The sequence below is a fragment of the Falco punctatus genome, assembly GCF_963210335.1.
Source record: "Falco punctatus genome assembly, chromosome: 14".
Lineage (NCBI taxonomy): Eukaryota > Metazoa > Chordata > Aves > Falconiformes > Falconidae > Falco > Falco punctatus.
The window spans coordinates 908,676-923,105 of record NC_137594.1 but is presented as its reverse complement, the minus strand read 5'-3'; the positions used below and the strand labels follow the sequence as shown (position 1 = coordinate 923,105).

General features: G+C 49.6%; 1 protein-coding gene across 3 annotated transcripts in view; it reads left to right on the top strand.

Moving 5' to 3' along the window:
• Positions 1-13,619, top strand: part of ZFHX3 (zinc finger homeobox 3) — a 269,024-nt gene extending 255,405 nt beyond the window's left edge. For all 3 annotated transcript variants that reach the window (XM_080365094.1, XM_080365093.1, XM_080365092.1), the window contains 2 exons: positions 337-5,772; positions 10,534-13,619. In XM_080365094.1, coding sequence (XP_080221220.1) covers positions 337-5,772; positions 10,534-12,095 — 6,998 coding nt within the window. In that variant the 3' untranslated portion in view covers positions 12,096-13,619. The remainder of the gene's footprint in view (positions 1-336; positions 5,773-10,533) is intronic.
• Positions 13,620-14,430: the final 811 nt, after the last annotated feature.

Genomic DNA, 14,430 nt, shown 5'->3' with positions numbered 1-14,430 from the left:
ACATCAAAGAAGAGCATCACAGACAGGTAGTTGAGTGGCCTTCACTTAAAAGGAAGAATTAAAGGTGGCAAATGCACTAAGGGAACATGTGTGTGTGAATAGTTTCCAGATACTCAAAGTGGGCAAGAAAGTAAAGTATATAGGTTTATGCAATGGGCCACGATGAGGGTAATGGGCTGGTATTAAAGTAGATGAACGAAGATAGAGGAGAAGCGTTAGAAATACCTATCATCTTGCAGAGAAAAAACACAGAGGTACTAGAGACAAAAAGAGGATGTTGATCTGCCCTTGTGTGCTGGTGTAATTTTCAGGTTTGCTCTAATTTTGTTTTCACAGAGATCTCTGAGGACTCGGGAAAGAGTCTTTTGCCATCGGAGAGCACAGAGCACAGCGGAGATCCTAAGCCCGTTCCGGCCGATCAGAGCTCTGCCAGGGAGGACTCCGGCTTCCTCTGCTGGAAGAAGGGCTGCAACCAGGTGTTCAAGAGCTCAGCGGCCCTGCAGACACACTTCAATGAAGTTCACGCAAAGCGGCCTCAACTGCCGGTGTCTGATCGCCACGTCTACAAGTACCGTTGCAACCAGTGCAGCCTGGCATTCAAAACCATTGAGAAGCTGCAGCTCCATTCCCAGTACCACGTCATCCGGGCGGCCACGATGTGCTGCCTCTGCCAGCGCAGCTTCCGAACCTTCCAGGCCCTGAAGAAGCACCTGGAAACCAGCCATCTGGAGCTGAGTGAGGCCGACATTCAGCAGCTGTATGGTGGCCTCTTGGTCAACGGAGACCTTCTCGCTATGGGTGATCCTTCACTTTCAGAAGACCACACTATAATAGTTGAGGAAGATAAGGAGGAGGAGAGCGACCTGGAAGATAAGCAGAGCCCGACAGGTAGCGATTCGGGGTCAGTGCAAGAGGACTCTGGCTCAGAACCGAAGAGGGCCTTACCCTTCAGGAAGGGCCCGAACTTCACTATGGAGAAATTTCTAGATCCGTCTCGCCCTTACAAGTGCACGGTCTGCAAGGAGTCTTTTACGCAAAAGAACATCCTCCTGGTCCATTACAATTCAGTTTCTCATCTGCATAAACTGAAAAGAGCCCTCCAAGAGTCTGCTACTGGGCAGCCCGAACCTACCAGCAGCCCAGACAACAAACCTTTTAAGTGCAACACGTGCAACGTGGCCTACAGTCAGAGCTCAACCTTGGAGATCCACATGAGGTCTGTCCTGCACCAAACCAAAGCTCGTGCTGCCAAGCTGGAGGCGGCTGGGGGCAGCAGCAGCAGTAACGGTGCTGGCAACAGCAACAGCAGCAGTCTCTCTTTGGGCTCATCCACACCAAGTCCAGTGAGCACTAGCAACAGTAATACTTTCACAACCACCAACACAAGTAATTCGGGCACAGCTCCCATTCCTAGCCTGCTCAACCAGGTATCCAGCGACACTGGGGGAATTCCCCCCTTAGGTAACCCCGTAAGCACTAACATCGCCTCCCCTTCAGAGCCCAAAGAGGTAAACCGGAAGAAGCTGGCAGACATGATTGCATCCAGGCAGCAGCAGCAGCAGCAGCAGCAAGCTCAAACCCTGGCACAGGCGCAGGCCCAAGTCCAGGCCCACCTGCAACAAGAACTGCAGCAGCAAGCTGCTCTCCTGCAGTCTCAGCTGTTCAACCCAGCACTTTTGCCGCACTTTCCGATGACCACTGAAACCCTTCTGCAGCTTCAACAACAGCAGCATCTTTTATTTCCTTTCTACATCCCCAGTGCCGAGTTCCAGCTCAATCCAGAAGTTAGTCTGCCTGTCACCAGTGGTGCGCTGACATTGACTGGTACAGGTCCAAGTTTGCTGGAGGACCTGAAGGCTCAGGTTCAGCTCCCTCAGCAGAGCCATCCCCAGCTCTTACAGCAGCAGCAAGGTCAGCTGTCCTTGTCACAACCCCACTCCGTCCTTATACAGCAGAGCCAGCACTCTGAGAAGAAGAATAAATCCGTAGTGAAGGAGAAAGAAAAAGAAACCTCCCGGGAAAGGGAAAGTGCAGAGAGGGGAGACAACAATGGAGCATCTAAGGAGACTCTGCCTGATAACTTGAAGCCCAAAGAGAAGAAGGACTTTGTACCAGGCAGTAGTACGGAGCCTTCCTTGCTGCCTCCGCGTATTGCCTCTGATGCAAGAGGGAATGCCACAAAAGCCTTGCTGGAAAACTTTGGCTTCGAGCTTGTCATTCAGTATAACGAGAACAAGCAGAAGGTGCAAAAGAAAAATGGGAAGACAGAACAAGGTGAGAACTTGGAAAAGCTCGAGTGTGATACATGCGGCAAGTTCTTTTCAAACATCCTCATCCTGAAGAGCCACCAAGAGCATGTTCACCAACATTACTTTCCCTTCAAGCAGTTAGAGAGATTTGCCAAACAATACAGAGAACACTATGACAAACTGTACCCACTAAGGCCTCAGACTCCAGAGCCACCACCCCCACCTCCGCCACCCCCACCTCCGCTCCCTCCAGCACCTCCTCAGCCGGCTTCTACTCCTACCATTCCTACTTCTGCCCCACCAATTACCTCTCCTACAATCGCACCAGCCCAGCCGTCTGTGCCACTCACCCAGCTCTCCATGCCGATGGAGCTGCCCATCTTTTCACCACTTATGATGCAAACCATGCCACTACAAACACTACCTGCGCAGCTGCCACCCCAGCTGGGTCCTGTAGACCCTCTGCCTGCCGACTTGGCCCAGTTGTACCAGCATCAGCTCAACCCTAGCCTTCTCCAGCAGCAGCAGAACAAGAGGCCACGGACACGGATCACCGACGACCAGCTCAGAGTGCTTCGGCAGTATTTTGATATTAACAATTCCCCAAGTGAGGAGCAGATCAAAGAGATGGCGGACAAATCTGGATTGCCCCAGAAAGTGATCAAGCACTGGTTCAGAAACACTCTTTTCAAAGAACGCCAGCGCAACAAGGATTCCCCATACAACTTCAGTAATCCTCCAATTACCAGCCTGGAAGAACTGAAGATAGACTCACGGCCTCCTTCTCCAGAACCTCAAAAGCAGGAATACTGGGGAAGCAAGCGATCCTCCCGGACACGCTTTACTGACTACCAACTCAGAGTCCTGCAGGATTTCTTTGATGCCAATGCTTATCCAAAGGATGATGAATTTGAGCAGCTTTCTAACTTGCTGAACCTCCCAACGCGTGTTATAGTGGTGTGGTTCCAGAATGCCCGTCAAAAAGCTAGGAAAAACTATGAGAATCAGGGAGAAGGCAAGGACGGGGAACGACGGGAGCTTACAAATGACAGGTATATTAGAACAAGCAACTTGAACTACCAATGCAAAAAGTGCAGTCTAGTCTTTCAGCGCATTTTTGATCTCATTAAACACCAGAAAAAGCTTTGTTACAAAGATGAGGATGAGGATGGACAGGATGATAGCCAGAATGAAGACTCTATGGATGCAATGGAGCTCTTGACTCCAACCAGTTCCTCCTGCAGCACACCAATGCCCTCGCAAGCTTACAGCACACCTACATCTTCAGCCAATGCAACCTCCTCAGCTTTTCTGCAACTCACAGCAGAGGCAGATGATTCCTCCACCTATAGTTCTAAAGTAGAAGCTACAGATGAGAAACCAAAGCAGTCTGAACCTCCAAGTACACAGCAAAACCAAACTCAAGAGAAGCAAATGCAACCAAAGCAAGAGTCTCAGCAGCAACAGGACCAAGGAGAACAAAAGACAAGTTCAGCACACCAAAAGATTTCACAGTTATCCTCCCCCTCTTCATTGCAACAGCCACCTCCCCCTCCTCAGCCCCCTCAGTGCTCCTTGTCACAGTCAAGCCCAAGTCCATCGCAGCTGTCACATCTTTCCCTCAAACCCATTCACACATCCACCCCTCAACAGCTGGCAAACCTACCTCCTCAGCTAATCCCATACCAGTGTGACCAGTGTAAGCTGGCATTTCCTTCCTTTGAGCATTGGCAGGAGCATCAGCAGCTTCATTTCCTGAGTGCACAGAACCAGTTTATCCACCCCCCGTTCCTGGACAGAACGCTGGATATGCCGTTCATGCTTTTTGATCCCAGTAATCCCCTACTGGCGAGCCAGCTGCTGTCTGGAACGTTACCACAGATCCCAGCAAGCTCAGCCACTTCACCCTCAACTCCAACATCCACAATGAACACACTGAAGAGGAAGCTGGAGGAAAAGGCCAGTGCAAGCCCTGGGGAAAATGACAGTGGGACTGGAGGAGAAGAACCGCAAAGGGATAAACGTCTAAGGACAACCATTACCCCAGAGCAGCTGGAAATTCTTTATCAGAAATACTTGCTCGACTCCAACCCAACACGGAAAATGTTGGATCACATTGCACATGAAGTGGGCTTGAAGAAACGCGTGGTGCAAGTTTGGTTTCAGAACACCCGTGCACGGGAAAGGAAGGGGCAGTTCAGAGCTGTAGGGCCTGCCCAAGCCCATAGACGGTGTCCCTTCTGCCGAGCTCTCTTTAAAGCGAAGACAGCTCTTGAAGCTCATATCCGATCCCGTCACTGGCATGAGGCCAAGAGAGCCGGATACAACTTGACATTGTCTGCTATGCTCTTAGATTGTGATGGGGGACTCCAGATGAAGGGAGACATCTTTGATGGAGCAAGCTTTTCCCACATGCCACCAACTAGCAGTGATGGGCAGAGTGTTCCTCTTTCGCCAGTGAACAAGAGCATGGAACTGTCACCTCGAACTCTGCTGAGTCCATCCTCCATTAAGGTGGAAGGGATAGAAGACTTTGAGAGTCCCTCCATGTCCTCGGTCAATCTGAGCTTTGACCAAACAAAGCTGGACAACGATGACTGCTCGTCTGTCAACACTGCAATCACAGACACTACAACAGGAGATGAAGGGAATGCAGACAACGATAGTGCAACAGGGATTGCAACCGAAACCAAATCAGCATCGGGACCCAGCGAAGGTCTGACAAAAGCTGCCATGATAGCAATGTCTGAATATGAAGATCGGCTGTCTTCTGGCCTGGTCAGCCCAGCTCCCAGCTTCTACAGCAAAGAGTACGACAATGAAGGTACTGTGGACTATAGCGAAACATCCAGCCTTGCAGACCCCTGCTCACCCAGCCCTGGCGCAAGTGGTTCAGCCAGCAAGTCTGGAGAGAGCGGGGATCGACCCGGACAGAAACGCTTTCGCACTCAGATGACTAATCTCCAGCTAAAAGTTCTTAAGTCATGCTTTAATGACTACAGGACACCTACCATGCTGGAGTGTGAGGTCCTGGGCAATGACATTGGACTGCCAAAGAGAGTTGTTCAGGTCTGGTTCCAGAATGCTAGGGCAAAGGAGAAGAAGTCCAAACTCAGCATGGCCAAGCATTTTGGTATAAACCAAACAAGTTACGAGGGACCCAAAACAGAGTGCACTTTGTGTGGCATCAAGTACAGTGCTCGACTGTCTGTACGTGACCATATCTTCTCTCAACAGCATATCTCCAAAGTTAAAGAAACCATTGGAAGCCAGTTGGATAAGGAAAAGGAGTATTTTGACCCAGCTACTGTACGTCAGTTGATGGCTCAGCAGGAGCTGGACCGGATCAAAAAAGCCAATGAGGTTCTTGGTCTGGCAGCTCAACAGCAGGGCATGTTTGATAACACCCCCCTGCAAGCTCTTAACCTTCCTGCTGCATACCCAGCACTACAGGGCATCCCTCCAGTCTTGCTCCCAGGCCTCAACAGCCCATCCTTACCAGGCTTCACTCCATCCAACACAGGTGGGTACAGATATTATCACACTGCTTAGAGGCACAGCTTAACTTGATGCATCTTTAGCCCAGGCAGGTGTTTCCTTCCGAATGACTAATAACAGGATACCCAGCCCCTTAGTTGAGCATATTTGTTTGACAGCAAATAAGCAATAGGTATCTTATCTTTAATTCCTGAACTCAGATTTTCTAGCAAAGTCTGAAATGCAGCAAGGTCTAGACATGCTGTGTATCTCTGTTTCATTAGCACAGACTAAAATTTCCAAAGCACCTTCCAGAAAACGGTAAATAAAGGATTTATCAAACAGAACAGGAGTAGGACTAACATGCTGAATTTGTTGTTCATTATACCTTTCCTGTTGTTACAAATTCCATTTACGTAGTGCCATCCCAAGTTTTAAATAACTCTGAACCATTTCTAGGGAAAAGTGTGATGTGCCTGGTAGCACTGGTGACAGACACCTGGAGCATCTTTACGTAACACCCTTACGGTGACGTCCAGGACAAATCCCAAGGCACCTGTGGATTGGGTTTTGAGTAATGGCTGGACACAACCTGAAAGTACCTGCTCAACAAACAACAGTGTAGTTATGGGACAGATCTACTTGGTATTTGAATAAGATTTTTCTTAACAATACTACATAAAAATGAAATTTGGGATAGCCCTTTGGGTGGCCTAATCCCAGATATTGGAATTTGGTCTTTGAGGATCTCCTTTCTCTTGTACCTGGTGGACAGATGGAAAGTATGAGATGTGTAGCAAACAATGACAGTGGACAGTACCGCTCAGTAGACTAGCAGTGACATAGAAAACTTGATCCAAAGGCTTCATTTCACCCCTGCTGCATCCATGACACCCCAGAGACATGCCTGTATCTTGAGTTGCCACTCTTGACAGAGCAATTGATGTTCTCTAGACTTGCTTTCACTTGGCAGACCTCTCTGTTTACTTCTGATGATCCCTCTTGGAGCTGACTTTCACCAGGGCCGCTCTACATTTCCAGAGATATCCCAGGAACCAATTCCAGTGTCTTGTCTCGGCAACAGGCTGAGTCTGTCTTGGGCTGGAAAGCCTGTGACACTGTAACGCCTGGTATGGTTACACCGTACACCTTTGTTTTCTACACAGCAGCAATACAGGTCTACCACTGTTAAGACAGTGTCCAGAACAGTTAACTTTCTCTTATTGTAGTGAACTGATCGGCTAATGATGAGTTATATAATCCATGATGTGAAGCCTAAATAGGATCTGAGTATCTACCTGTCTTCTGACTGGAGTGCTATCAATCTCCAAGAAGGCTTTCTGCTTCTATTCAGTAGGCTGACTCTGAGGTTCCTTTTTCAACAGATTGAAAAACTGGGTGCAGATGCTGCCGGGTAACATGGTTCTGTCACGTTAATAAAATTGTCATCATCTTTTGTTATCCAGGAGGTAAATCTTCAGATAAGCAAATCAAAGCCTTAGACAAAAGGATAGTAGCTGGTGTGAGCAGCTCTGTGTAACTTGACCAACTCATAGGACATTCACAGGGGGAACTGGCTGCGAGCTGCTCGCTGTAAGTCACATCGCTAGCACCCGAAGTTTGTGTGTAGTTGCAGTGGCATTGGGTGTAGCACCCTGAAGGAGAGCACTAGAGACCCTTGACTCAAAATAGGCATCATTCTTTCCCCATGGAAGTGGCTGTGTTCACCTTTTTCTCCGTTAATGCTCGTCTCTGAAAAATGAAAAAAAGTTAAATCTCCCTGTATTTGTTGGGTTCTGGCCTTTCCAAAAATTACACGCTTTCTTGGAGTCAAGATCCTTTTTCCCATGAAAGCAGCAGAGAAGATTACCTTGTAGCATGGTTGCTGATATCTGTGTCAGAAGGTCCTATCAGAGCAGAGAAGATCAGTTTTTTGGGGATCTGGAAGAGCTTTCTGCTGGGAGCTAGGGCCTCCGCAAGGCTTTTTTTGTGTAGTTACAGGACTCTTCCCATGACCCCCAAAGCGAAAGTAAAATCATTCTTAACTATAGCTGTAGTATAGGTCATCATAATTAAACCATTTTAAAACAGGTGCTGTTAGAAATTATTCTGTTCAGGACTATTGTCCATTCCTGCTTCTTGAATCTAGTCCTAGCTACGTGCCTGAAGGGGGGGGGTGTGCCAGGGCTTTTTCGTGTGATACTTCTGTTCTTACTGAAGATCTCGTTTCAGAGGCCAGAACCAAGCCAAGAGGATCTCTTTGGCAAATCACATTGTCAGCCTACCACAGATAGCTCTGTGCTGTTTACTTGGTACCCCAAATTTACAACAACATCTAATTTTTTATTTTTTTTTTTACTTCAAAGATCAGTATGTGTCCTGGGGAGATGGGGCTACGTACTATGAATGTTAAAAGCGATCAGGGACTGCCTAGGCAGGACTAAGCTATTCAGAAAGTCAAACAGACAATTTGTGGCCTTTAGATAAAGCTCCAAAGGTCAGGCCATCTCAGCTCAAAGCCTGTCGAAGCAGATAAGGCTGTGCATCCAGGAATGTTATGAATTAGCTGCCGCTCCTGCGCTTGAACCTCTCGGGGACTGTTCAGCTAGGGAGCACAGTTTCAATGGCATCTATCCATAATATGCCCTTATCTGAAATCTATAAGGCCGCTGCATGGAGGTCCACTTCATACCTTCACAGATCACTACTGTTTCCATACCACATCAGGAGCAGATGCAGGTTTCAGAAGGGCTTTGCACCAGCCATTGCTGCATTCTGCCGGCTCTGGCCGCCCTCCCACGGGGCTCCTTCCAGGCTGGCCTCTGCAGAGCCACAGTGGCTTTGTCTCCTGCCCTTTGCTGGGAAGACCAGCACCGGGTGCAGGGTGCCAGTATCAGCGGATGAATGCAGCACTGCAGGCACATGAGCTGTTCATCGCAGGATGCAGTGCGGCCAGCTTTTGGTGAGTGCTCCACTCACCTTGGCTACCTGCTGCTACTCAGAGCATGGAGCTGCAGGAAGGCAGTTCCTGTGCTGTATGTTCACAAGTGTGGATTCCTTCTGGGCTATGCCAGCTTTACAGGGCATGGTGAAGTGATAGGCTCTTGTGATACAACTGTACAGGCAGCAGCCAGGGCCGTGGTGTCCAGAAGCCCGAGGAGCATGTGTCTGCACAGAACTTGTATTTTGTGCTCCCTCCCACAGCCTCTGTCCCTGGTCCTGCCATCTTCTCTGGTCCAGGACCCAGGATTCGGGTGCCTGCTAGCAGCAGGGATGAGATGGTTGAGGGTGCCCACACTTGTTCCTCAGAATTGATTTTGATTATTTGAGACCTCACCAGGATCCGTGGGGCAGCTGCAGCTCAGAGCTGTTGGCCCCAGCCCGTCTTTACATTGCCTTCACTCCACAGCAGCTGAATTTACCTGCCAGGAGTCACCACCTGCCCTATGCACAGCGGGTCCCTGCAGGCGTGCTTCCCCTTGGAAAACACTTTAAGCTGCCACCATGCCCCAAGCCACCGCCGAAAAGGAGCAGTTTCTCCTCTCCTCTCCTCTCCCACTGGGTGTTTCACGGAAGAGGGACAACCTAAAATAGGAGTTACCGTGCCCCTGCGTCCATTCCTAGTCCTGCAGTCGTTCATCCTCAGACTGCCTTTGAGCACTTACCGTCGCAGCTGTAAGGGCTCGCGCTTTGCTGGTGACAGGTTGGACTTGTTGGCTGGTTTTGCAGCAGGGGTGGGTGCTGCAGCAGGTTCCCGGCTCCAGAGCCTCGGAGCATATGGGGCTGCACCGGCAGAACGGTAGAGGTTTGTTTCGTTTTTATTTTCCCCAAATGTCACTGAGGGACTTCCCAAGCACAATGTTCCTTTTTAGGAGCACGTTTGCCAACTGCAGTGGACATGATAAATGGATGTGACTCTACGAGCCACACTCCTCTTGCCCCAAGCTGCTGTCAGCTGTGAGAAGAGAAATCGGCACCAGGGGACTGTGTTGTTACTGGCTATTCCTGCTGTTGGGAAGATGGGCAGACTTCACGTTCCACCATTAATCCATCTCCTTTGTAGAGGAAGCATCTCGATGCTTTTAATTCCACCCAAAACATGACGTTCATGCCTAGGGGAGATGTCTGAATACCATGTAAACTCTGAAATTGCTCAGAAGCTGTGTACCCAAAGCCTCATGTTGGAAGGAAGGAAGGAAGGGGTTGCATCAGAGATTTGTGAGCATCAGCCTAATAAAGACAAAATAGCTTAGATTTAGCCTGTTCAGTCCTCTTCAGTTGCCATCAGCAGGGCTTTCTGATCTGTGGAGCTTTTAATGAGATTGGCAGTATCTAGCATTACGGCTGTTTGCTTAGCACTTTCCTTCTGCTGGAGTCCTTTGACCAAAGGACCAGTCAGTGCAGATGTGGGAGAAGTGCCTGTCCCTGACATCAGCTGGTGATCATTCAGGAATTTCAGAGGAGTCAGTAAAACAGCAGCTGTGCAGAGCATCCCAGTTGGACGGTGGGTACCGTGTTTGGTGCTGTCAGGCAGCGTGGCCAAGCGGCCGTGGGTGGTGGGACCTGACGAGGCACGTCCCCGTGGCACACGGGGCCCTGGGGAGCGGGGCGGTTGTCCCAGAGGAAGCAGGAGCAGTGGATGGGCTCTCCCACCCGCGCTGCTGCAGTGCGTGAGCACGGCCCAGGTGTTGCCTCATGCAGAGGAGACGGCGGCTCGGGGGCAGTTGTGGGGTGGCCTGGGGTCACCCTACCCGGTGCTTTCTTGCCTGCCAAGTGACTCCTTACCTCTCTTTCTTCCCTCTTGCAGCTTTAACTTCTCCCAAACCTAACCTAATGGGCCTGCCCAGCACAAGCGTCCCTTCGCCCGGCCTACCCACCTCTGGATTACCAAATAAGCAGCCCCCGGCCGCACTGAGCTCGCCCACCCCGGCACAAGCCACGGCGGCCGTGGCCCCGCAGCAGCCACCGGCAACGACCCCGCAGCCGCAGCAGCCGCCCCCGCCACAGCGCAAGGAGAAGGAGAGCGAGAAAGCAAAAGAGAAGGAGAAGGCACCCAAGGGGAAGGGGGACCCTCTGCCAGGGCCCAAGAAGGAGAAGGGGGAGGCGCCAGTGGGCGCCCTCTCGGCCCCACTGCCCACCATGGAGTATGCGGTGGAGCCCACCCAGCTCCAGGCGCTGCAGGCTGCCCTGAATTCGGACCCCACCACCTTGCTGACGAGCCAGTTCCTTCCCTACTTCGTCCCTGGCTTTTCCCCCTACTACGCCCCGCAGATCCCTGGCACCCTGCAGAGCGGGTACCTGCAGCCCATGTATGGGATGGAGGGGCTGTTCCCCTACAGCCCCGCACTGTCGCAGGCGTTGCTGGGGCTGTCCCCCAGCTCCCTGCTGCAGCAGTACCAGCAATACCAGCAGAGTCTGCAGGAGGCATTGCAGCAGCAGCAGCAACAGCAGCGGCAGGCGCAGCAGCAGCAGCAGAAAGCGCAGCAGCCCAAAGGAAGCCAAACCCCCGTCCCCGCGGGGGCTGCCACCCCGGACAAAGACCCTGCCAAAGAACCCCCCAAGCAAGAAGAGCAGAAGAACGCACCCCGCGAGGTGTCCCCCCTCCTGCCCAAACCCCCAGAAGAGCCCGAAGCGGAAGGCAAGGGCGCGGACTCCCTCTGCGACCCCTTCATCGTCCCGAAGGTGCAGTACAAGCTGGTCTGCCGCAAGTGCCAGGCGGGCTTCGGCGACCAGGAGGCGGCCAGCAACCACCTGAAGTCCCTCTGCTTCTTCGGCCAGTCCGTGGTGAACCTGCAAGAGATGGTGCTTCACGTGCCCACCGGCAGCAGCCAGGGCAGCGGCTCGTACCAGTGCGTGGCGTGCGAGAGCACGGTGTGTGGGGACGAAGCCCTCAGTCAGCATCTCGAGTCAGCCCCGCACAAACACCGAACAATCACAAGAGCAGCAAGAAACGCCAAAGAGCACCCCAGTCTATTACCTCACTCTGCCTGCCCCCCCGACCCCAGCACCGCATCTACCTCGCAGTCGGCCGCTCACTCAAACGACAGCCCCCCGCCCCCCCGGCCCCCCCCGGCTTCCCCCCACGCCTCCAGAAAGCCCTGGCCCCCGGCGGCCCCCCGCGCCCCGCCCGGGAAGCCGCCGCCGCCGCCTTTCCCTCCTCTCTCCTCATCTTCAACGGTTACCTCAAGTTCATGCAGCACCTCAGGGGTTCAGCCCTCGATGCCAACAGACGACTATTCGGAGGAGTCTGACACGGATCTTAGCCAAAAGTCAGATGGACCGGCGAGCCCGGCAGAGGGGCCCCGGGACCCCGGCTGCCCTAAGGACAGTGGTCTAGCTAGCGTAGGAATGGACACCTTCAGATTGTAAGCTTTGAAGATGAACAATGAAAATGAATTTAAATAAAAAGTTAATAACAAACCAATTTCAAAAATAGACTAACTGCAATTCCAAAGCTTCTAACCAAAAAAAGAAAAAAGAAAAAAGCGTGGGTTGTTTTCCCATATAACGATGCCGGTGGGTTTTACATTTCTTTTTTCCTTTCCTTTTAATAAAATAAAACTTAAAAAAGAAAAAAAAAAAACAAAACTGTTACATTTGTCCTTTCGAAGGTACTGTTGGTCTGGGAGACGAAAGCCCGTGCTGCCTCCTTACTGTCTTCGGAGCTTGAGCCCCTTGTATATTGCCCCTTTTCAATAACGCCCCACGTCGATAGCACAGCAGAGGCCGGCATGCACTGTATGGGAAAGCAGCCCACCTTGTTACAGTTTTAAATTTCTTGCTATCTTAGCATTCAGATACCAATGGCTTGCTAAAAGAAAAAAGAAATGTAATGTCTTTTTATTCTCAGGTCAATCGCTCACACTTTGTTCTGTTTTCAGAATCATTGTTTTATATATATATATATATATATATAATTTCTTTCATTTGTTTTGGGGTTTTTGTTTTGGTTTGGTTTGGTTTTGTTCCAGAAAAGGATTTTTTTTCTTTTTTTTTCCTTTTTTTTTTTTTTTTTTGTTTTGCTTTGTTAATTTAAAATGGGCAGAAAGTATTCAAGAGAAAAACAATGTGAACTGCTTTAGCTTTTCGGGGATTTTAAGGGTAGCTTTTCTGCTGAAGCCAATTTCAAGGGGAAAAGTTAAGCACTCCCACTTTTCAGAAAAAAAAAAAAAAACCACACAAAGAGTGTTGAGGACTCGGAGCTTAAAAAATAAGTTTTAAAACAACTGACTTTCTGTATTTATGATAGATATGACCATTTTTGGTGTTGAGTAGATTGTTGCATTGGAAATGAACTGAAGCAGTATGGTAGATTTAAAAGAAAAAACCCTTTTGTGTACATTTAGCTTTTGTATGGTCCAGCTGACGGCTTCTCATTTGATGTTGTCTTGTTCATTCCTAGCCAGATAGATTGCAATCCATTGACTCGCCTAAGCTTTTCTCCCCTTTGTACCTTTACTCCCCATTCCCCCATCCTGTAATCTTCCAATTATGGTCGCTACCTTCATTTCTTAGAGGGTGGTTGCATAATTATTTTATAAAAACTAAAGAAAGAAGTTCAAAGGGTTTTGGGGGGTCAGTAGGATCCCTTGCAGAATATTTTTTGTTGGGGGTTTGAAACTTTTTAAGGCGTATACATACGATTTACCTATGTCTGTTACCCTTGTGCACTTATCTCTTTCTTATTTTCCATTTTTCCTTGGTTTTTTTTCTTCCCCTCTTTTCCTCATTTTGTAAATGCTTCAAAGACTCTGTTCCTAAACTATAAGCATTTGTTTCTGTTTGTGTAATTAGGCTGCACTCTGTTCCTTCTTTTAAAAAAAGGTTTTGTTACATTTTTTTTCTCTGAAGAAAATTCATGCTTTAAATAAAATCCAAAGACATACCCTTTCACCACTGGTGCAGAATGAGCAAAAAGGATTCTTTTTACTTGAGAATTTGTTTCTGATTTAAACAAACAAGTCTAAGTTTAAATAAAGAATAAAAAAAGTATCCAGGTTGTTATCTGTGCTTCTTCTGCAAGCAGAGAGACAACTCTTAGCGAAAACCCAGCGCACCAAAAGGCAGGTTTCTCTTTCCAAGTTCTCTCCCATGGTAGGCAACCGGAGCGGCGAGCGCCGCGGCTCAGAGCCACGTGCGGGCAGGCACGTAACCTGCCAGGCTCTGGAGTCCCCTCCAGCTCCGTGCCCTGCCCCGGGGAACGTGCAGACGCACGCACACACGCATCTTTCACGGTCCAAACTTTGAAAGGAAAACTTTGTGCTGCTAAAATGTAGATTTTGGAGACAAATAGATGCTTGCTGTTTCACTTCCGTAGCCAAATGTCAACAGAATCAATCTCCTGCCCCCCCGCCCCACCCCATTTCCTCTGCCCCGAAAGTGTGAGAGCCTTCTCCCCATCATCTTCATCCTCCTCCTGCTTCAAAAGGGAACTTCGAAGACTGTGAATGCAGGTTCCTCCCACCGCCTCCGGGCTTCTCCTCCCTGTGTTGAAGCCGTTCGTCGACTCTGCGAGAGACTGGAGCATTCGAGAGACGAACGTGGGGTTCATTTTCTAGGGGGACGCTTTTATTTTTATGGATTTTTGGTTTTAGTTCGATGAAAGACTAGATCCTGAACTGTTGTATATATTTCTAACTAGGCTAATGCACAGTGCAAATTCCTTTTTTAATTGTTTTTTAAGTAGACGATACTAAAGAGAGTA